This window comes from Dendropsophus ebraccatus, chromosome 7, assembly GCF_027789765.1.
Source record: "Dendropsophus ebraccatus isolate aDenEbr1 chromosome 7, aDenEbr1.pat, whole genome shotgun sequence".
In the NCBI taxonomy this organism is placed as follows: Eukaryota; Metazoa; Chordata; class Amphibia; order Anura; family Hylidae; genus Dendropsophus; species Dendropsophus ebraccatus.
In genome coordinates, this window is record NC_091460.1 from 3,897,983 (window position 1) to 3,920,677 (window position 22,695).

At 49.4% G+C, this 22,695-nt stretch overlaps 2 protein-coding genes across 2 annotated transcripts in view; both read left to right on the forward strand.

Annotated features, from left to right (window-relative positions):
- Window positions 1-3,581: 3,581 nt before the first annotated feature.
- Window positions 3,582-8,039, forward strand: MRPS26 (mitochondrial ribosomal protein S26). The gene is made up of 5 exons (XM_069976226.1): window positions 3,582-3,706; window positions 5,540-5,805; window positions 6,918-7,064; window positions 7,185-7,308; window positions 7,554-8,039. The coding sequence occupies exons 2-5, from the start codon at window positions 5,597-5,599 to the stop codon at window positions 7,686-7,688; spliced, it is 615 nt and encodes a 204-aa protein (XP_069832327.1). The 5' UTR covers window positions 3,582-3,706; window positions 5,540-5,596; the 3' UTR covers window positions 7,689-8,039.
- Window positions 8,040-14,848: 6,809 nt separating this feature from the next.
- DOK1 (docking protein 1) overlaps window positions 14,849-22,695 on the forward strand; it is a 42,086-nt gene continuing 34,239 nt past the window's right edge. Inside the window, exon 1 of the mRNA XM_069977047.1 lies at window positions 14,849-15,056. Coding sequence (XP_069833148.1) covers window positions 14,991-15,056 — 66 coding nt within the window. The 5' untranslated portion in view covers window positions 14,849-14,990. The remainder of the gene's footprint in view (window positions 15,057-22,695) is intronic.

Sequence of the window (22,695 nt, forward strand, 5' to 3'; positions counted from 1 at the left end):
GGGGGAGCAGGTGAGTATTCTCAGTTGGGGGGAGCAGGTGAGTATTCTCAGTTGGGGGGAGCAGGTGAGTATTCTCAGTTTGGGGGAGCAGGTGAGTATTCTCAGTTGGGGGGAGCAGGTGAATATTCTCAGTGGGGGAGGAGGTGAGTATTCTCAGTTGGGGGGAGCAAGTGAGTATTCTCAGTTCGGGGGAGCAGGTGAGTATTCTCAGTTGCGGGGAGCAGGTGAGTACTCTCATTTCGGGGGGGCAGGTGAGTATTCTCAGTGGGGGGAGCAGGTGAGTATTCTCAGTTGGGGGGAGCAGGTGAGTATTCTCAGTTGGGGGGAGCAGGTGAGTATTCTCAGTGGGGGGAGCAGGTGAGTATTCTCAGTTGGGGGGAGCAGGTGAGTATTCTCAGTTGGGAGGAGCAGGTGAGTATTCTCAGTTGGGGGGAGCAGGTGAGTATTCTCAGTTGGGGGGGAGCAGGTGAGTATTCTCAGTTGGGGGGAGCAGGTGAGTATTCTCAGTTGGGGGGAGCAGGTGAGTATTCTCAGTTGGGGGGAGCAGGTGAGTATTCTCAGTTGGGGGGAGCAGGTGAGTATTCTCAGTTGGGGGGAGCAGGTGAGTATTCTCAGTGGGGGGGAGCAGGTGAGTATTCTCAGTTGGGGGGGAGCAGGTGAGTATTCTCAGTGGGGGGGAGCAGGTGAGTATTCTCAGTGGGGGGAGCAGGTGAGTATTCTCAGTTGGGGGGGAGCAGGTAAGTATTCTCAGTGGGGGGAGGAGGTAAGTAGTTTCAATTAGCGAGTGCTGCAGTATATGAGAGGATACACTGTATATAAGGAGTGTGCTGCAGTATATGGGAGGATACACTGTATATAAGGAGTGTGCTGCAGTATATGAGAGGATACACTGTATATAAGGAATGTGTTGCAGTATATGAGAGGATACACTGTATATAAGGAATGTGCTGCAGTATATGGGAGGATACACTGTATATAAGGAATGTGCTGCAGTATATGGGAGGATACACTGTATATAAGGAATGTGCTGCAGTATATGGGAGGATACACTGTATATAAGGAATGTGCTGCAGTATATGGGAGGATACACTGTATATAAGGAATGTGCTGCAGTATATGGGAGGATACACTGTATATAAGGAATGTGCTGCAGTATATGGGAGGATACACTGTATATAAGGAATGTGCTGCAGTATATGGGAGGATACACTGTATATAAGGAATGTGCTGCAGTATATGGGAGGATACACTGTATATAAGGAATGTGCTGCAGTATATGGGAGGATACACTGTATATAAGGAATGTGCTGCAGTATATGGGAGGATACACTGTATATAAGGAATGTGCTGCAGTATATGGGAGGATACACTGTATATAAGGAATGTGCTGCAGTATATGGGAGGATACACTGTATATAAGGAATGTGCTGCAGTATATGGGAGGATACACTGTATATAAGGAATGTGCTGCAGTATATGGGAGGATACACTGTATATAAGGAATGTGCTGCAGTATATGGGAGGATACACTGTATATAAGGAATGTGCTGCAGTATATGGGAGGATACACTGTATATAAGGAATGTGCTGCAGTATACAGTGTAGCCAGGGCCGATTTTAGCTTTTCTGCTGCCTGAGGCGAAAATTAAAATGGCGTCCCCCCCCCTTACCCCCCTCCCCCCTCTTGTTTAGCACCTGACAGCAGCTTCTGTGAAGGCATTAATCGGTAGTTGCTTCCATCCTCCCATGTAAAAAGGAATATGTGGGCAACCATCATGAAGTTAAAGGGGTTCTCCAGAATTAAAAAAGCACAGCTACTTTCTTAAAAAAACAGCACCACCCCTATCCTCAGGTTGTGTGCAGTATTACAGTACAGCTCCATTCCTTTCAATGGAACTTAGCAGCAAAGCCACACTGAGGGTACATTCAATCATGTCCATCCTTTGGGCAGATGTATTGGAATCCGCCGGCAAATATCACTGAGCCTATGGAACGGACGAGACTTAAAGTGACTGTACCACCAGGCCCAGGCTGAAGCACTGGAGGCGGCAGACCCACCCTTAGTGGGAAGAAACCACAGCCCCTCCATAGCGTGACACTATTAGAATCAATGGAACCCTATCATAGAGGGGCAGGGGGTTCCTACCACTAAGGGTGGGTCGGCCCGCCTCAAGTGCTTCAGCCTGGGCCTGGTGGTACAGTCACTTTAAAGGGGAGGCCGCCTGGTGCACTCCGCTTTAAGTCTCTGTGCGGATTCTGCAGTGGGAACGTACGTTGAAACTGAGGACAGAAAAGGTTCTGCTTCAGGAAGAAAGCGGCCATGTTTAACTCCTTTAATAGGCCACACGATTGTTTGAGATTTGTAAAATTTGTACGCCCTGTAATGATGTAGTCGCTGCCACACACTGTGCCAACTGAATATAATACTGCCAAATGCTGCGCCCCCAGAACATAATGCTGCCACACATAGTCCCCCCTGACGAGTGCCACATGTTGGACCTTCTAAATGCAATGCAGCCACATACCGTACCCCCCTATTATAATAGTGCCAAACACAACTCATCCCCAGAGCAGAGCCATATGCTGTGCCCCCTACCACGTCCCCTAAATATAATAGAGTGACATACTGTGCCCTCTTATTAAAGTAGTGCAATAAAGAACACACAATGTACTGGTCAAGTGCCTGAAACATGGCAGCAGGGTAACTAGCAGCGTCCCACAAGAACTCATGGCTCCATTCCCTGGTACCTGACCACAATCTGACCTCCCCAGGGATATGAACATACACTAAACCCATGGCTTATGGGGCTGCAGGGGGTAACCTGGGTCCAGGGCATCAGGGGGAATCTGCTCTGTTACATGGTCCAGTGACCTCCCTTACCCCATCACTCCCTGACCCTTAGCACTCACCAGACCACAGCCTCAGACACCAGCCCACAGGAGGAGGAGAAGGGCAGCAGCGTGGTGGTCGGGTAGGGGAACACCAGCAGTCTGCACTGTTAGGAAGGTCCTGACAGGTCACAGCAGCACCAAGAGCCCAGCAAACACCGCACCAGCTTCCAAACACAGATGAGGTTGAGGACCTGTGTGTGATGATGAAGCTGCACAGAACGCACACAGGTCCTGGACCAGATAATTCTAAGCGCTGGGGAGGACTGACAGGAGGGCAGATACTGTAGATAGGGAGGCTGCCGCCCGCTGCACACGCCAGGAGCGCCTAACAAACACAACATTCAGTGAGCTGGTCAACACTGTCAGACTGACTTCACTGAAATGACAGGCCGAGTTGCCGCCCCCTTAGGGACCCGAGAATCTGCCGCCTAAGGCAAAGTGCTCACTGAGTGTAGCCCTATACATTATGTGCCCAGCTATCTATACCTATGCCTCATTCCCCGCCTTCCCAGTAACTCTCCTACAGTCACGTGAGCCGTGCTCGCTGGCGCCTCCATGGACAGACACTCTTTATTCGGCTACATACGCCCCGCCCACCTACGTCAAAGCAGTCAACTACCTATGAGGGGCTGCACCTGGCGCTGACGCTTGCTATCACGTGATCCGCTGACGTCCCCGGAACCACGCCGAGGCCCCGCCCACTGTAGTCCGGCCTGATCAGCGACGAGGTCAACAACATGGCGGCGCCCGAGTGACACATGACAGGAGAGCTCCGCGAGTGACATCATCTCTGTGTCTGCTTTCTGACGTCACAGTGAGTATTACTATATAGTGCTGCTACATTACTGTTACCATAGAGATGAGATACACCTGTAAAATTAGGCTGAGACGTCACATTACAGCTCTATAGAGAAGAGACAGCCGGGGGGAGGGTCTATAGAGAAGAGACATCCGGGGGGAGGGTCTATACAGAAGAGACAGCCGGGGGGAGGGTCTATACAGAAGAGACAGCCGGGGGAAGGGTCTATAGAGAAGAGACAGCCGGGGGGAAGGGTCTATAGAGAAGAGACAGCCGGGGGGAGGGTCTATAGAGAAGAGACAGCCGGGGGGAGGGTCTATAGAGAAGAGACAGCCGGGGGGAAGGGTCTATAGAGAAGAGACAGCCGGGGGGAAGGGTCTATCGAGAAGAGACAGCCGGGGGGAAGGGTCTATACAGAAGAGACAGCCGGGAGAAGGGTCTATAGAGAAGAGACAGCCCGGGGGAGGGTCTATACAGAAGAGACAGCCGGGAGAAGGGTCTATAGAGAAGAGACAGCCGGGGGGAAGGGTCTATACAGAAGAGACAGCCGGGGGGAGGGTCTATAGAGAAGAGACAGCCGGGAGAAGGGTCTATAGAGAAGAGACAGCCGGGGGGAAGGGTCTATAGAGAAGAGACAGCCGGGGGGAAGGGTCTATAGAGAAGAGACAGCCGGGGGGAAGGGTCTATAGAGAAGAGACAGCCGGGAGAAGGGTCTATAGAGAAGAGACAGCCGGGGGGAAGGGTCTATAGAGAAGAGACAGCCGGGGGGAAGGGTCTATAGAGAAGAGACAGCCGGGGGGAGGGTCTATAGAGAAGAGACAGCCGGGGGGAAGGGTCTATAGAGAAGAGACAGCCGGGGGGAAGGGTCTATAGAGAAGAGACAGCCGGGGGGAAGGGGCTATAGAGAAGAGACAGCCGGGGGGAGGGTCTATAGAGAAGAGACAGCCGGGGGGAAGGGTCTATAGAGAAGAGACAGCCGGGGGGAGGGTCTATAGAGAAGAGACAGCCGGGGGGAAGGGTCTATACAGAAGAGACAGCCGGGGGGAGGGTCTATAGAGAAGAGACAGCCGGGGGGAAGGGTCTATAGAGAAGAGACAGCCGGGGGGAAGGGTCTATACAGAAGAGACAGCCGGGGGGAGGGTCTATAGAGAAGAGACAGCCGGGAGAAGGGTCTATAGAGAAGAGACAGCCGGGGGGAGGGTCTATAGAGAAGAGACAGCCCGGGGGAGGGTCTATAGAGAAGAGACAGCCGGGGGGAGGGTCTATAGAGAAGAGACAGCCGGGGGGAAGGGTCTATAGAGAAGAGACAGCCTGGGGGGAAGGGTCTATACAGAAGACACAGCCGGGGGGAAGGGTCTATACAGAAGAGACAGCCGGGGGGAAGGGTCTATACAGAAGAGACAGCCGGGGGGAAGGGTCTATAGAGAAGAGACAGCCGGGGGGAAGGGTCTATAGAGAAGAGACAGCCGGGGGGAAGGGTCTATAGAGAAGAGACATCCGGGAGAAGGGTCTTTACAGAAGAGACAGCCGGGGGGAAGGGTCTATAGAGAAGAGACAGCCGGGGGGAAGGGTCTATACAGAAGAGACAGCCGGGGGGAAGGGTCTATAGAGAAGAGACATCCGGGAGAAGGGTCTTTACAGAAGAGACAGCCTGGGGAAGGGTCTATACAGAAGAGACTCCCCAGGGGGAAGGTTCACACATGTGGGAGGAGCCTGTGTTGTGTGGCGTGTGGGAGGAGCCTGCATTGTATGGCACATGGGAGGAACCTGTGTTGCCTGACGCGTGGGAGGAGCCTGCGTTGTGTGATGCATGTACTGTTATATGTTTGTGACATCCATGTCTTGCAGAGTGTGAGCGCTCCCCGTGTGTCCTCCTCCTCCTGGTGAGGTGATCTGGTGGTCACCATGCTCCAGATACCCCGGGCCCCTCTGCTGCTCCTCCGTGTCTCCTGTGCTCCCTGCATAACACCCTCCAGGGGGCGCAAGTCCCGCAATGATCAACCTGCAAAGTCTAAAGCTTCTCGGATCAAGTATCCTCCGATGGTTTGTATAGAGGAGCTGCTGAACGTGCAGCACCGCTACCGGGAATACACCACCATCCTGGCCGCCATGAGGTATGCATACCGTAACCTGATCCCTCTGCAGTGTAGTCATTCTGTGAACCCTGTTTCCCTCATACATCAGGGGGAACCATGTAAACTAGTGCAAAGGGGTGGCAGTCAGGGAGGGGGGCCCGAATACCTGCACAGATGACTGCATCGAGTAGGTGCTACACCTATCACCAGTTAGAGGGTATCATGACTCCCCCATAGTGAGTATCTGTGAGGGTCCAGCTTCACCATGTACCAGCTTGATGACCCCATATTTGTACCAGTATGATGACCCCCTCCACCCCCCATAGTGGGTGTCCGTGAGCGTCCAGCTTCACCTTGTATCAGTATGATTACCCTCCTCCGTCCCCCATAGTGGGTGTCCAGCTTCACCTTGTACCAGTATGATGACCCTCCTCCGTCCCCCATAGTGGGTGTCCAGCTTCACCTTGTACCAGTATGATGACCCTCCTCCGTCCCCCATAGTGGGTGTCCAGCTTCACCTTGTACCAGTATGATGACCCTCCTCCGTCCCCCATAGTGGGTGTCCGTGAGGGTCCAGCTTTACTTTGTACAGGTTGATGACCCCCCCCCACAGTAGGTGTCTGTGAGGGTCCAGCTTCACCATGTACCAGTTTGATGACCCCCCCCACAGTAGTTGTCTGTGAGGGTCCAGCTTCACCATGTACCAGTTTGATGACCCCATATTTGTACCAGGTTGATGACCCCCCACCCCCACAGTGGGTGTCCGTGAGGGTCCAGCTTCACTTTGTACAGGTTAATGACCCCCCCCACAGTGGGTGTCTGTGAGGGTCCAGCTTCACTCTGTACAGGTTAATGACCCCCCTCCCCACAGTGGGTATCTGTGAGGGTCCAGCTTCACTCTGTACAGGTTAATGACCCCCCTCCCCACAGTGGGTGTCCGTGAGGGTCCAGCTTCACTTTGTCCAGGTTAATGACCCCCCCACAGTGGGTGTCTGTGAGGGTCCAGCTTCACTCTGTACAGGTTAATGACCCCCCTCCCCACAGTGGGTATCTGTGAGGGTCCAGCTTCACTTTGTACAGGTTGATGACCCCCCCACAGTGGGTGTCTGTGAGGGTCCAGCTTCACTCTGCCCTCTGCTCATCCCATGTAGGGCTGACTTTAAAGAAGAGATGCTCCGGGCGCGTTTCGAGCAACAGGTGGGCTCCTTTGCTGAACAGCGTCTTCACCTGGAGGCCATGGAACACGCAGCTCTTATGGCCTTGAACAAGGAGGAGAACAATAAAGCTCTGCGCAGGAGGTGAGGCGGGACCCCCGTATAGGAGGAGAATGTACATGACCCCCCCATTACTGTACACAGTGTCTTCAGGTCATGTCTCCTCAGACTGCACCCGACCCCTGAAACAGGTTTCTTCTGCAGGTTGGAACGTTTGAAGGTGGAGGAGCGAGCCTTCAAGACCCTCAAGAAAGAGACTGCCAAGCTGAGAGAGGAGGCCGAGCTGCAGGCGCAGCGGGAGCGAGAGCTGGAGATCGAGAAGCTTCAGGTGATGTGGGGGAGGGGCACATTCCTTTATTGTCCATGGTTCATACGTAACTTGCATGACGGGCAGTGGTTAGGTGATTGACAGCTGGCCCACCTGCTCTTCCTGCATTCTGTCTGAGCACAGTGGTTGCCAGAGACAGATTTGCTGTAGTGACGGGCAGTGGATAGTGTATAGCCTGGTAGTGAGATACCTAGAGGGCAGTTTCTAACATATAAATAAATGGTGTCTTACTCTTCATTCTACAGGAACTCTCCAAAACTTTCATCACTCCTGAAAACCTGGTGGAGAGAATCGAGGCGGCTCTGGACAATCCCAAATCCTACAACTTCTGCCTGGATCGGGACGGGAGGGTCCTGAGGCAGGGGGCCAGCCAGTCCTGAGGCTGGAGCTGTGGTTTCCTGTGCCATCCGGAGTCTCCCCTGCATCTATAAGGATCCATGGAGGATTGGTTGAGATCTAAGGGTGGATCCTATGGACCTAACGTAAGACGGGACTGTCGGTCACCAACAACCACCTGCCCAGAGTAAGATACAGCCGAGCTGCCGGCCTTCTCTTGTATGTCAGAGACCTTTCATTATGAAGACTTTGGGAGAGGATGTGATCTCTGTATGGAGAGCATGAGAAGCTGATCACTCACATAGGAGGTGGCTGTGCCGTCTGGGACTTATGGCCGCCATATGCTCCAAGCCCATAGCTTGTCTTGAGTATAAGATAAATAAAGTGTACTAGGAGTTGGGGAGTTGTTACTGTGACATCAGGTGACCCCCTCAATAATGTTAACACTTCCCATGATCTGCTCCCTCAGGTGTCGGCTACTACTGCCATCCACTACAGCTGCGTTCTCACAGCATTAGTGCTGGCACAGTGTAACATCACAGCCTTATCTTGCTGTACAGCATACTGGCTATTTCCTCCATCTGATTGGCTGCCGTAATCCTGGTGGAGTTGCTTCCCGATTGGCTGCAGTAATCCTGGTGGAGCTCCTTTCTAATATGCTGCCTGAATTCTGGTGGAGCTCCTCTCTGATCAGCTGTAATCCTGATGGAGCTCATTTCTGATTGGCTGCAGTAATCCTGGCGGAGCTGCTTCCTGATTGGCTGCCATAATCTTGGTGGAGTTGCTTCCTGATTGGCTGCCGTAATCTTGGAGGAGCTCATCTCTGATCGGCTGCCATAATCTTGGTGGAGTTGCTTCTTGATTGGCTGCCGTAATCCTGGTGGAGCTCCTCTCTAATATGCTGCCATAATCCTGGTGGAGCTGCTTCCTGATCGGCTGCCATAATCCTGGTGGAGCTCCTCTCTGATCGGCTGCCATAATCCTGGTGGAGCTCCTCTCTGATCGGCTGCCGTAATCCTGGTGGAGCTCCTCTCTGATCGGCTGCCATAATCCTGGTGGAGCTCCTCTCTGATCGGCTGCCATAATCCTGGTGGAGCTCCTCTCTGATCAGCTGTAATCCTGGTGGAGCTGCTTCCTGATCGGCTGCCATAATCTTGGTGGAGCTCCTCTCTGATCAGCTGTAATCCTGATGGAGCTCATTTCTGATCGGCTGCCGTAATCCTGTTGGAGCTGCTTCATGATCGGCTGCCGTAATCCTGGTGGAGCTCCTCTCTGATCAGCTGCTGTAATCCTGGTGGAGCTGCTTCCTGATTAGGATTTTATTAGAGTTGACCTAGAGATTAATGATTGCTTTGTGTATGGATTAGGATGTGTTGATAGGCTGTCATATCTGTTCCTGTGCAGAGCATATTGCGTAAACATCCACAGTGCAGGGGGAGAAAGTAAGTGAACCCTTCCTGCATTTATTACTAGACTTAAACAGCGCCTCTCGTCTCCAGCAGTTGGATGCAGTTTTGCTACGTAGTTCTATAGAAGTGAATGGAGCTGAATTGTAATACCACACATGATCTGGGGACAGGGGTGGCGCTGTTTTTGGCTGTCGCTGGCAATATATTATGGCTTCTTTACTAGGTGCTTCTAGTTAGGTAGTCCATCCAGGTCTGTGAATCCTTTGATGGCCCAGCCTGATATGTCCACCACCACCTTTATCAATGTCCTCCCGCAGCTCTCCTGCTGGGGGTGCCCATTTCGCTCATACAAGTTTTCAGGTTTTCGGGGCATTTATCTCTAGAACTTCAGGGGTTAACCCTTCAATCAAACTCTTTGTTTATGTATGATGATTTATAAAAAGGGTTGTGATAGAAGAGTCCGCACCATCACAGTATGACATCTAGGATTAGGAAGAAATGAATGCCTCCCCCCCCCTTCACCTAGGCCCTCAAGCTGTATTCCAGACTGTCCGATTTTGAGCTTAAACAGGGTGGCGGGAGGTGTTCTCGAACAACGACTCCTCAGGAGATACTTCAGGTCTTCCCCTTGAAAATAGACGATATCATTGAGGAGGAGATCTCTGAAGAGGCACCAAAGAAGGCTCAGAGATAACCAATTGACCATGTGTGTCTTCTCCTTGAACCAAAGAATTTCCCACGTCTGATTTTGTTCACGTTTCTTGTAGATCAGTATCGTGATATAATGTGACCCGACAAGCCATCTAGTTTCTTCCTGGTCAGGGATACTTATGCCAAGTGTCTTGTGTAGGTGATGGACTCAACACTCTGTACAAAAATAGAGGATACCATCAGAAATGATCCTTTAGGAATCAGATACTGCTCTGACCAGAAGAAGCCTTCCAGTATGATAGGAGTGGAGTTCTCTTCAGCCCTGGTAACTCCAGTCAGCAATCACAGTCTATCCTTCCATCTTCCACTATTCGTCCATTACGTAGGCTCGGCCCATTCAGGGGTCCTTCAGTCATAGTGGGACAACAAATACTTTTCCCTTCACAGAAGGAGAAGCTCCGCTCAGTATGGTGGGTCATGAGGACAAGCCTTCTACAAACTTAAGCTCCTCCAAGCTAACAGAATCTTCTCGTCTCGAGCTACTTCAGCCAAACTAAGACACATGACATCCTGTCAAACAATGTCCTTACAATGGGATACAGTGGCTATGATATGACGGGCTGTCAGCTGATGCCAAAAATTGGAGTGAACTTTGCCCCAGAGCCTTCTACATATATACTTGACACCAAATGGTTACCGATATCTGCTGGAATTTAGAAGACATCTTGGAAAGGCCGCAGGTAACTGAGTAGGTAGGGGCACCAAATAGGTATGTGGGGGAATGAAGGTGTGTGTGGGGCAGGTAGATAAGCAGGTGGGGGAACCAAGGTGTGTATATGTGTGTGGGTGGGGGTTGTGGCGGCTCCCTGGTTGTCCTGGCTGTTTCGGGAAAACACAGCAACGACCCATTTTCAATGTTCTTACTGAGGGAAGAAGGTTGTTGGCCAGGATCTGGTGATACATTCATCCTCCCGTCATTACAGGTAACGAGATAAAACAGGTGCAGGTAATCCAGGTAATGACGGCAGAGTGGGAGGAGCTTCTTATAGAGACACTGACAGCTCCAGGAGAGGCAGAAGTCCCGCTGGTCGGTCAGTGATCAAATCCTTATGTGATAAAATGGTAAATGCGGCTTCACCTTGAGGTCACGTCCGCCCTTACATTCTCTTGTAAAGCGTTTTACATACAATTCATTGTTCCCTCAGCGACCATAAAGCGTGCGGGCCCCGAGGCAAGAACCAGCAGGACGGCCTGGGTGTTAGTGTAGTGACATAGTACCTGAAGATCGATTGTTCCACCAATGCAGCTATACACATTGTCCTCCACATTGACCATTAGCGTGGTTCACACTGTTATTATTTATTTATAATATAAATATATTATATATATTTTTATATATAAAGGGAGAGAGGAGCCTGCCCGCCAAGTATTACATAGGGAGAGAAGAGCCTGCCCGCCAGCTATTACATAGGGAGACAGGAGCCTGCCCGCCAGGGCTTACATAGGGAGAGAGGAGCCTGCCCGCCAGGTATTACATAGGGAGAGAGGAGCCTGCCCGCCAGGTATTACATAGGGAGAGAGGAGCCTGCCCGCCAGCTATTACATAGGGAGAGAGGAGCCTGCCCGCCAGCTATTACATAGGGAGAGAGGAGCCTGCCCGCCAGGTATTACATAGGGAGAGAGGAGCCTGCTCGCCAAGTATTACATAGGGAGAGAGGAGCCTGCCCGCCAGGTATTACATAGGGAGAGAGGAGCCTGCCCGCCAGGTATTACATAGGGAGAGAGGAGCCTGCCTGCCAGGGATTACATAGGGAGAGAGGAGCCTGCCCGCCAGCTATTACATAGGGAGAGAGGAGCCTGCCCGCCAGCTATTACATAGGGAGAGAGGAGTCTGCCCGCCAGCTATTACATAGGGAGAGAGGAGCCTGCCCGCCAGCTATTACATTGGGAGAGAGGAGCCTGCCCGCCAGCTATTACATAGGGAGAGAGGAGCTTGCCCGCCAGGTATTACATAGGGAGAGAGGAGCCTGCCCGCCAGGTATTACATAGGGAGAGAGGAGCCTGCCCGCCAGGTATTACATAGGAAGAGAGGAGCCTGCCCGCCAGGTATTACATAGGGAGAGAGGAGCCTACCCACCAGGTATTACATAGGGAGAGAGGAGCCTGCCCGCCAGGCCTTACATAGGGAAAGAGGAGCCTGCCCGCCAGGTATTACATAGGGAGAGAGGAGCCTGCCCGCCAGGTATTACATAGGAAGAGAGGAGCCTGCCCGCCAGGGCTTACATAGGGAGACAGGAGCCTGCCCGCCAGCTATTACATTGGGAGAGAGGAGCCTGCCCGCCAGCTATTACATAGGGAGAGAGGAGCCTGCCCGCCAGGTATTACATAGGGAGAGAGGAGCCTGCCCGCCAGGTATTACATAGGAAGAGAGGAGCCTGCCCGCCAGGGCTTACATAGAGAGAGAGAGGAGCCTGCCCGCCAGGTATTACATAAGAAGAGAGGAGCCTGCCCGCCAGGTATTACATAGGGAGAGAGGAGCCTGCCCGCCAGGTATTACATAGTGGGAGAGGAGCCTGCCCGCCAGGGCTTACATAGGGAGAGAGGAGCCTGCCCGCCAGGTATTACATAGGGAGAGAGGAGCCTGCCCGCCAGGTATTACATAGGGAGAGAGGAGCCTGCCCGCCAGGTATTACATAGGGAGAGAGGAGCCTGCCCGCCAGGTATTACATAGGGAGAGAGGAGCCTGCCCGCCAGGTATTACATAGGGAGAGAGGAGCCTGCCCGCCAGGGCTTACATAGGGAGAGAGGAGCCTGTCCACCAGGTATTACATAGGGAGAGAGGAGCCTGCCTGCCAGGTATTACATAGGGAGAGAGGAGCCTGCCCACCAGGTATTACATAGGGAGAGAGGAGCCTGCCCGCCAGGTATTACATAGGGAGAGAGGAGCCTGCCCGCCAGGTATTACATAGGGAGAGAGGAGCCTGCCCAGGGATGTCAAACTCAGGCCCTCCAGCTGTTGCAAAACTACAATTCCCATCATACCATAGTATATGAGCAGTATATATAGTTTTATAAAAAAAACTGTATATATAGTGCAATAGTGAAGATAAACAAAAGGTCCTTTTAGAAAACTATACAAATAAAGAACTTAATTTTAGAGAGCTGGAGAGAATCATTTTGTTTATCTTCACTCTTGGTTGTCCTCGGGTCCAGGGACTATTCTCACACGCTCCTGGAGTCGCATACAGCCAGAAAAACACTGCACCATATCCAAAGGGGATCTGAGTGGAGTGCCGACCACCCATTGCCTCTTGGATATACAGTGCAATGATCTGTGGGAGGTGAGGACAGGCTGGTGTCTGATACAGGGCGGTATATATATATATATATATATATATCAGTATATATAGTGTAGGGGGAAGTGCAGTGATCTGTGGGAGGTGAGGACGGGCTGGTGTCTGATACAGGGGGGTATATATATATACACTCATCGGCCACTTTATTAGGTACACCATGCTAGTAACGGGTTGGACCCCCTTTTGCCTTCAGAACTGCCCCAATTCTTGGTGGCATAGATACAACAAGGTGCTGGAAGCTTCCTCAGAGATTTTGGTCCATAGTGACATGATGACATCACACAGTTGCCGCAGATTTGTCGGCTGCACATCCATGATGCCAATCTCCCGTTCCACCACATCCCAAAGATGCTCTATTGGATTGAGATCTGGTGACTGTGGAGGCCATTGGAGTACAGTGACCTCATTGTCATGTTCAAGAAACCAGTCTGAGATGATTCTAGCTTTATGACATGGCGCATTATCCTGCTGAAAGTCGCCATCAGATGTTGGGTCCATTGTGGTCATAAAGGGATGGACATGGTCAGCAACAATACTCAGGTAGGCTGTGGCGTTGCAACGATGCTCAATTGGTACCAAGGGGCCCAAAGAGTGCCAAGAAAATATTCCCCACACCATGACACCACCACCACCAGCCTGAACCGTTGATACAAGGCAGGATGGATCCATGCTTTCATGTTGTTGATGCCAAATTCTGACCCTACCATCCGAATGTCGCAGCAGAAATCGAGACTCATCAGACCAGGCAACGTTTTTCCAATCTTCTACTGTGCAATTTCGATGAGCTTGTGCAAATTGTAGCCTCAGTTTCCTGTTCTTAGCTGAGCGGAGTGGCACCCGGTGTGGTCTTCTGCTGCTGTAGCCCATACTGTGTACTGTGCGGTCAGAGATGCTCTTCTGCCTACCTTGGTTGTAACGGTTGGCTATTTGAGTCACTGTTGCCTTTCTATCAGCTGGAACCAGTCTGCCCATTCTCCTCTGACCTCTGGCATCAACAAGGCATTTCCGCCCACAGAACTGCCGCTCACTGGATGGTTTTTCTTTTTCGGACCATTCTCTGTAAACCCTAGAGATGGTTGTGCGTGAAAATCCCAGTAGATCAGCAGTTTCTGAAATACTCAGACCAGCCCTTCTGGCACCAACAACCATGCCACGTTCAAAGGCCTCAAATCACCTTTCTTCCCCATACTGATGCTCGGTTTGAACTGCAGGAGATTGTCTTGACCATGTCTACATGCCTAAATGCACTCAGTATATATAGTGTAGGGGGAAGTGCAGTGATCTGTGGGAGGTGAGGACGGGCTGGTGTCTGATACAGGGCGGTATATATATATATATATATATATATATATATCAGTATATATAGTGTAGGGGGAAGTGCAGTGATCTGTGGGAGGTGAGGACGGGCTGGTGTCTGATACAGGGCGTTATATATATATATATATCAGTATATATAGTGTAGGGGGAAGTGCAGTGATCTGTGGGAGGTGAGGACGGGCTGGTGTCTGATACAGGGCGTTATATATATATATATATATATATATATATCAGTATATATAGTATAGGGGGAAGTGCAGTGATCTGTGGGAGGTGAGGACGGCTGGTGTCTGATACAGGGCGGTATATATATATATATATATATATATATATATATATATATATATATCAGTATATATAGTGTAGGGGGAAGTGCAGTGATCTGTGGGAGGTGAGGACGGGCTGGTGTCTGATACAGGAAGCTGACAGAGGAGGAAGTTATAGAAAAGCAGAAATAAAGGGAGGGGGAGGGAGGGACAGGCAGGGACACAGTAAAGTTAGATGAAGTTCTCGGGAGACGCGTCTTCTCTGTGGATCCTTATTGTCAGGGTTGGAGATGTCCTGAGGAGGAGGCTTCGGTACAGTGTGTCAGGGGTCTAGGCTCAGAGCCAGGATGGCCGCCGTGGACAAGCCTCTAAAGGAGGGCCAGCTGCACATCAAGCAGAACAAGTTTGGGAAGGTAAGAGCTGAGGGTCCTGTACAGGTTACAGGCATACACAGGGTATATATACATGGAGGACTGTGCCCCCCCCCATCATATTACAGGTATACACAGGGTGTAGTTATATGGAGGACAGTGCCCCCCCTCGGGTTACAGATATACACAGGGTGTAGTTATATGGAGGACAGTGCCCCCCCTCGGGTTACAGATATACACAGGGTGTAGTTATATGGAGGACTGTGCCCCCCCCCCCCCAGGTTACAGATATACACAGGGTGTAGTTATATGGAGGACTGTGCCCCCCCCCCCCCAGGTTACAGATATACACAGGGTGTAGTTATATGGAGGACTGTGCCCCCCCCCCCAGGTTACAGATATACACTGGGTGTAGTTATATGGAGGACTGTGCCCCCCCCTCGGGTTACAGGTATACACAGGGTGTAGTTATATGGAGGACTGTGCCCCCCCTCGGGTTACAGATATACACAGGGTGTAGTTATATGGAGGACTGTGCCCCCCCTCGGGTTACAGATATACACAGGGTGTAGTTATATGGAGGACTGTGCCCCCCCCCAGGTTACAGATATACACAGGGTGTAGTTATATGGAGGACTGTGCCCCCCCCTCGGGTTACAGATATACACTGGGTGTAGTTATATGGAGGACTGTGCCCCCCCTCGGGTTACAGATATACACTGGGTGTAGTTATTTGTTTCCCGCACTATATGGTCCTGTCAGTCTCGTAGTCTCTTGTTGACTTCTCGCAGTGTGCGGTCGTAGGTCCCCGCTATATACCTGTCTCCATTCCTCACATACCAGACACAGCGACAATGACCCTTATATTCTATTGACATTATTAGGACCGGGATGTTATCACTCTTCACTTCAGGACTTTACACTTTATCTCACGGAAATGAGGAAAATGACAAAACCACGAGGCCTAAGAATACACAGCCTGTTCTGTAGAGACAAATCCCAGCGGCTGACGTGCAGCCTTCTGACACTGGGACCAATTGTAGTTTGGGTGGTCCCTGTGAGGTTTTAGGTCTCCCCTGTTGGAGGTAGTGGTGATCCCGAGGTTCCTCCGAGCCTTCACTATGTTTTCTGTATATGTACTGTATTTATGTATAGAGTTAAAAGTGCTTGTTGGATCCTCAAGTCGGCCAGTGGAATAGGGCCTTAACCCTGAACCTAAGCCTTACCCACCGTGACGCTAACCCTTACCACGATTCTAAGGTTAGTATTACATGAAACGATTATTGTTTCGAAAAATCGTTAAATCGTTTGGATTTGAACGATAATTGTTTAGTGTAATAGCAGACAACGATTAAACAAGAAATCGTTGATTGTTTAATAGAATTTGGACCTGTTTTTATCGTTGATCATTTGCAAATCGTTCGCAAATCGTTCGCATGTAATAAGACGTCGTTCGGGCGTTCACAGTAGTGGCGAACGCAGTGGTGACAACAGGACGAACGCAATAATGATCATAAGTAACGTTCATCGTTCCGTGTAATTGGGTGAATGACTTTAGGTCGTTCGCCATAGCGGTCAGTTGAGAAATCGCTTTGTGTAATAGTACCCTAACCCTTACCATCACTCACCCTGACCCTTATCGTCACTTACCCTGACCCTTACCATCTCTTACCCTGACCCTAAGGTTACTATGACCATCACTAACCCTGATCCTTATCATTACCGGACCCTCACTTACAACAGACCTTTATCTTGACGCAGCACCCTAACCCTCATTGTAATTCTTAAAAGGCCTGACTCTAACCATGACCCTTAGTAACCCTGACCCTTACCATCTCTTACCCTGACCCTAACGTTGCTATGACCATCACTAACCCTGATCCTTATCATTACCGGACCCTCCCTGACAACAGGCCTTTATCTGGACAGAGGCCCCTAACCCTGAACATGACTCTTGCTCACCCTAACCCTCATTGTAATTCTTATATGGCCTGACTCTAACCATGACCCTCACTTACCCTGAAGCTAGCTCTCACCTTAACCCTCATTCACCTTGACCCCAACCTTCATCATGACTCTTGCTCACCTGACCCTTACATTGATTCTCAATCAACCTGACCCTAACCCTTGTCTTGACCCTCATTCACCATCACCATGACGTCTAGGTGCACCCCTCTCACCCTCACGTCTAGGTGCACTCCTCCCACCATCACCATGATGTCTAGGTGCACCCCTCTCACCCTCACCCTGACGTCTAGGTGCACTCCTCTCACCCTCACCCTGACGTCTAGGTGCACTCCTCTCACCCACAACCTCATTCAGATGCACTTTCCTGGTGCTCTTCTAGACACGTACCCAGGCATTCCCCAATCTATCCAGTTACATAGTACTACCCGTGAAACCTATTGCATTACTTGTACTGTGAGAGGGAGCACTTGGGCTAGGCTCACTCATTGTATTGTGGTATACTGACCGAAATACTGTGTGAACATAGCCTAACGGTTCATTTACATGATACGCTAGTCCTCCAGTATACACCATATGTGGGTGGATTCTCTTCTCTTGCAGCAGCTGGTTGTATTGCTAATATACCTGGTGTACTTTCTGACTGTAGTAGAGGCTTATACCACTGCTACCTCATTGTACACATGCAATAATGCTGAAAGGGGTGGAAAGCTCACATTCAAGTATGTACAGGAGAAGAACCTGACGGATGTTGATGCCATAGGTGGCACCAGCAGCTGCTGACTAAGGGTTGAAGACTGCAGCTCAGATAGATTTTTTGAGTACATGGTTCATCCATAAGTTATGAGGGTGTGTGACTGATAGAGTGAGTCAGGCAAGTGATGCCACATGGGTATCATCTGTATGAACATCAGCATGAAGTCTCCTCCCTTGTTTTTTTGGGATCAGCCTTTAACAATCAAGTCCGCTACATGAAGAAGACTGCGGTGTCACAAGGCCAATGACGTCCGCAAATCCAACGTTATGCAACCAAAACGTTCTCCTTCTAGTTTCACCACGTCTGAACTTTCATCCTCACTTCGGTTCTTCTCTGATAATATAGGCAGGGGAATGTTGTACATGATGAATATTCTGATGAGGTGTCGGCTGGAAATGGACCCTTTAGCTGCTTATCGTTCAGTGTTCCTGGTCAGAGACAAATTGTAACCACAGTCATGTGAACTACTATTCATGGATTCTATGTGGAGTCTAATGGCTGGTCAAAGACTGGTTTCTTGTTGGTGGAGTCTGATGGCTTATACCAGACTGGTTTCTTGTTGGTGGGGTCCAGTAACTGGTCAAAGACTGGTTATTTGTAGGTGGAGTCTGGTGGCTGATAACAGACTGGTTTCATGTTTGGTAGAGTCTAGTTGCTAGTTACAGATGTTTTTCGTTGGTGGAGTCCAGTAGCCGGTCACAGACTGGTTTCCTATTGGTGTACTGAAGTCCAGTGGCTGGTCACAGACTGGTTTCTTATTGGTGTACTGGAGTCCAGTGGCTGGTAACAGATGGGTTCCTTATCGGTGTACTGGAGTCCAGTGGCTGGTAACAGACTGGTTCCTTATCGATGTACTGGAGGCCAGTGGCTGGTAACAGACTGGTTTGTTATTAGTGTACTGGAGTCCAGTGGCTGGTAACAGACTGGTTTGTTATTAGTGTACTGGAGTCCAGTGGCTGGTAACAGACTGGTTGTTTATCTATGTACTGGAGTCCAGTGGCTGGTAACAGACTGGTTTCTTGTTGGTGGAGTCCAGTGACTGATTGGTTTCATGTTTGGTAGAGTCTAGTTGCTAGTCACAGATGTTTTTTGTTGGTGGAATCCAGTAGCTGGCCACAGACTTTTTGCTTATTGGTGAACTGGAGTTCAGTGGCTGGTAACAGACTGTTTTTTTTATCGGTGTACTGGAGTCCAGTGGCTGGTCACAGACTGGCTCCTTATTGGTGTACTGGAGTTCAGTGGCTGGTAACAGACTGGTTTCTTATTGGTGTACTGGAGTCCAGTGGCTGGTCACAGACTGGTTTCTTACGGGTGTACAGGAGTCCAGTGGCTGGTCACAGACTGGTTTCTTATGGGTGTACAGGAGTCCAGTGGCTGGTATCAGACTGGGGCTCTGCTATTGGGACGTATGGACTCAATAGCTGAGAGGGATTAGGTACTAGGTATTGGAGCTGTGAGTTGTGTCCGGGCTGCTGACTGATGGGTGCAAGGGGATAGGGATACAGTTGCTGGAGAGTATTAGTCTCTTTTAGACATAATAATTTGTTCACTCCCATCATATTGGTAGGTTAACACATCTGTACATCTGTATACAGCAGATATCTCATCAGAAGAACATGTTTAGTTCGATATGTACGATATTAGCAGTGTTGTCCTCACTTGTCCTCCACCCTTCCTGACTATCCTTACACATATGCCCCACCCTGGTGAACTATATGTGTATAACATTTCCTGATGATCTGTACATAAGACGTTCTGATGATATATTTATGCACCATTTACTTTTTTATGGATTTACCACTAATTCAGCCACACGTCTATGGAACCACATAAGTCTACCTCTAGGTGGCAGTGATTTGTTTAGAAGTCAAGGCAACCGAAGATCTTCTCAAAGTCCATGTTTAGTCAATGATTTTAGGGAGCCTAACCTCCATCTTGACCCTCACTGACCCTAAGCTCACTCACCTTCCGCCATTTCTCACCTTGACCACAACCCTCACCATGACTCTTGCTTACCCTAACCCCAACCCTCACCCTAATATATGAGGCTTGAAGACCTGTCATCCATGATTTAGAAAAAGACAAGACATTTCCATGTCTTGGGGCTGAGGGGAAGTTAATCTTCATGAAAGTTTCTGATGGACATCATTTAGTAGTGGTGATGTCACAACCTGAACTCCAGACTTGTCACTGAGACATTGCTCATCTCACAGCTTCTTCCTGCATGTACATCATCGAGCAAGATTCTAGGAATCCCAACTTGATGTTTTCTAACCTTTTTTGTTTTCATAGAACTTGCAAGGCCCTGATATGACACATTTTGCTCTATGACGCATCCTTCACAGGACGAGTCCCATTATTAATGGCCCTTCTGTCTCCAGATCAAGAAGAAAAAATGTTGGAATCATCACAATAAACAATCCCATTATTCCTTTGTTTTTGATCTTGGTCGCAGAAGATAATATTCTAAATCAGTCGGCTTCTGGTTTTCTCGCTGAGCACAGAACAAGTTTTATCAACTAATTTTTGTAATTACTGCCATAAATTTTCAGTGGGATTTAGCTGCAGCTGACATATCATAAACAATGGCAATTGTGATTGTTTTCTTCAGGATTGGCCCAAGGTAGATGTTCCCACATCATCTCCTTGACCAGTGCAGATTGTCGATTTATAGTGGAGTATCACTTTAATCCACACTTACGGTTGTGTAACGATTACCAAGCTCTCTTGTCCTGCATCCCACCACTATTCTCCCACTGTGTATCCTCCCACTCTCAACTGTTGGCCAATCGTTCAGCCATAAGTTATTATCTTCTCCTAGCTCCTTCATACACATGAACATTTGGCACAGACAAATAGGGAGGGGTAACCTGCAGCCAACCTGGTCTGGCGTCAGGTTATGCTTCCCAGAACAATAGAGTTGGACGTTGAAAATCCAGCATGCCCAACCATTTTCTCCATCAACATCATCAATCGGTGGAGAGTGGGGAGATCCCCATACATCTTATACTGTTGGCAGAATCTTGGTGGTAGTGGGTTCAGATTTCTGTAGTATACAGTGTATGGACACCTTAATTACTGACTTATGCCCATCTACTGATCACAGCTAACTAATCCAAGGGGTAGTAACCTAGACCTGGGAAAAGGGATTCTAAAAGAAGAGTAGTCAACCCATTAGATTCTGCTTCGTTTTCTAAGGCCATGGACGTTGATGATGCAACTCTGATGAATGTCTACAATTCGGCTTCTGACAGGGTAGAAATAACCATCATCACATGTATGAAAGCCTGGCCACCTCCCGCTGCTATTGCATTTACTATCTCCAATCTAAAGTCAAGCAGTCAAAGACTTATTTTGTCTACTCCCCCTTGCTATCATGGTAACTCAAAGACATGCTGGGGGTTCCTCAATCGAGGCACTTTTTGTTTGGAAGGCATTGTTCTTCACTTGTATTCCATAATGTTGCATGTTCCCCTTCTTTGATCATCAATTTTGACCCTACAGTGTGACCTTCTGGGACTCTTGGGCTCACAGAAGAATATTACTCTTAACACTGGCAGAGCCCCTTCTACAGACTCATCCATTCATCGCTTACATCATGGTACCTCCACCATGACATTAGGCTCTGCACTTTGACTTCTGAGCTACATTGAAATGATGGGGTGGGGGGGGGGGTCTACATCTAAGGTTTGTGCATTGTCTCTTCCTAAGACAGACAGCATATATTAGAGTGAAGAAAAATTGTGTAAGACCTACCAACTAAAAACAACATAACACAACTACATAGACATCATACTACGGGAAAAGAAGCACAAGAGTGCAACTATATAACACTATGAAACGAAAAGCACATAAAAGCAAATACAGAAGTGCCAAAGCTATATGAGTCTTGAGGAAGTTGCGTTTAGCTCAGCGATGTGCGTGGGGGTATTTGCATTCAGCACTTTCTTCCAGGTTTTGGTCCCTGAGGGTTGTCCTTATTACAGGGCTCCCCCTTTGTTTGGCTTATGTTTCTAAGTGTGTCTTTTGTACCGGGACACCTTTCTAGGGCACCACTGGTACAAGGCCGGAGTCCATGCGGGCCTCCCTAGTGTTCTTCTGTCTTGTGTGAATTATCAAGCATGGCTTTGGATGGATTACTGGGACCATGGATCAAGCGGCTGCTAGACTTTGAGACCATGATGGTGAGGAAAGTCATTCATATTTCCCATCACTCTCCTTTTTGCTTGGAGAGTATAATGGTAGATTTACCATTACACCCCCGCTTTTGTGGTGTTTTGCTATACATGTCAAGTCACATTATTATTACCACTTCCTACTTTCAACATCTTCAGTGTGTAACTTATGAGAGAAGTCACATGTCATGAGCTGGCTTGGTGGGTATGTAAGGTGCGTGAATATGTGACGTGAAAACTATGGAGCCACATGTGACACTGATGTGAGAGGTGAATGTTGGCTATGAAGGTGTGCAAGGGCAGAAAAATGCGCTGCAGTGGAGCAGCTCACCATCATAATGACCCAGGGGGCCACCAGACGTATGTCTAAGGCTGCATTCACTCGTTCCGGGAAGTTGTCCATGCTCATGGATCCGTGCGCACGGACAATTTTACAGCCCATTGCTTTCTATGGGGCTATTCAGATGTTCCGTGATTACACGGATCCGTGATCCGTTCCGTTAAAAAATAGGACATATCATTACTCGGAACGGATGCACGGAAAGGATTCCCCATAGAAGTCAATGAGATCCGTGTTTTTCACGAATGTACATGGATGTGACATCCGTGTTCATCCATGAAAAACACGGATGTGATGTAATCAATGTAATTTAAAATGCTGTAAGACAGATCCGTGAAAAAAACGGACACGGATACAAAACGGACTGTTTTGCACGGATCACGGAGGTAGCTGCCGGACCACAATCACGGACCAGGAAAATCACTGAACGTGTGAATGCAGCCT

What these genes read in the sequence shown, in the direction of transcription:
- MRPS26 (XM_069976226.1), top strand. Translation starts at nt 5,597, where the DNA reads ATGCTCCAGATACCCCGGGCCCCTCTGCTGCTCCTCCGTGTCTCCTGT. An exon ending in ACCATCCTGGCCGCCATGAG is followed by an intron (nt 5,806 to 6,917) that starts GTATGCATACCG and finishes CATCCCATGTAG; the next exon opens with GGCTGACTTTAAAGAAGAGA. An exon ending in TGGAGATCGAGAAGCTTCAG is followed by an intron (nt 7,309 to 7,553) that starts GTGATGTGGGGG and finishes TTCATTCTACAG; the next exon opens with GAACTCTCCAAAACTTTCAT.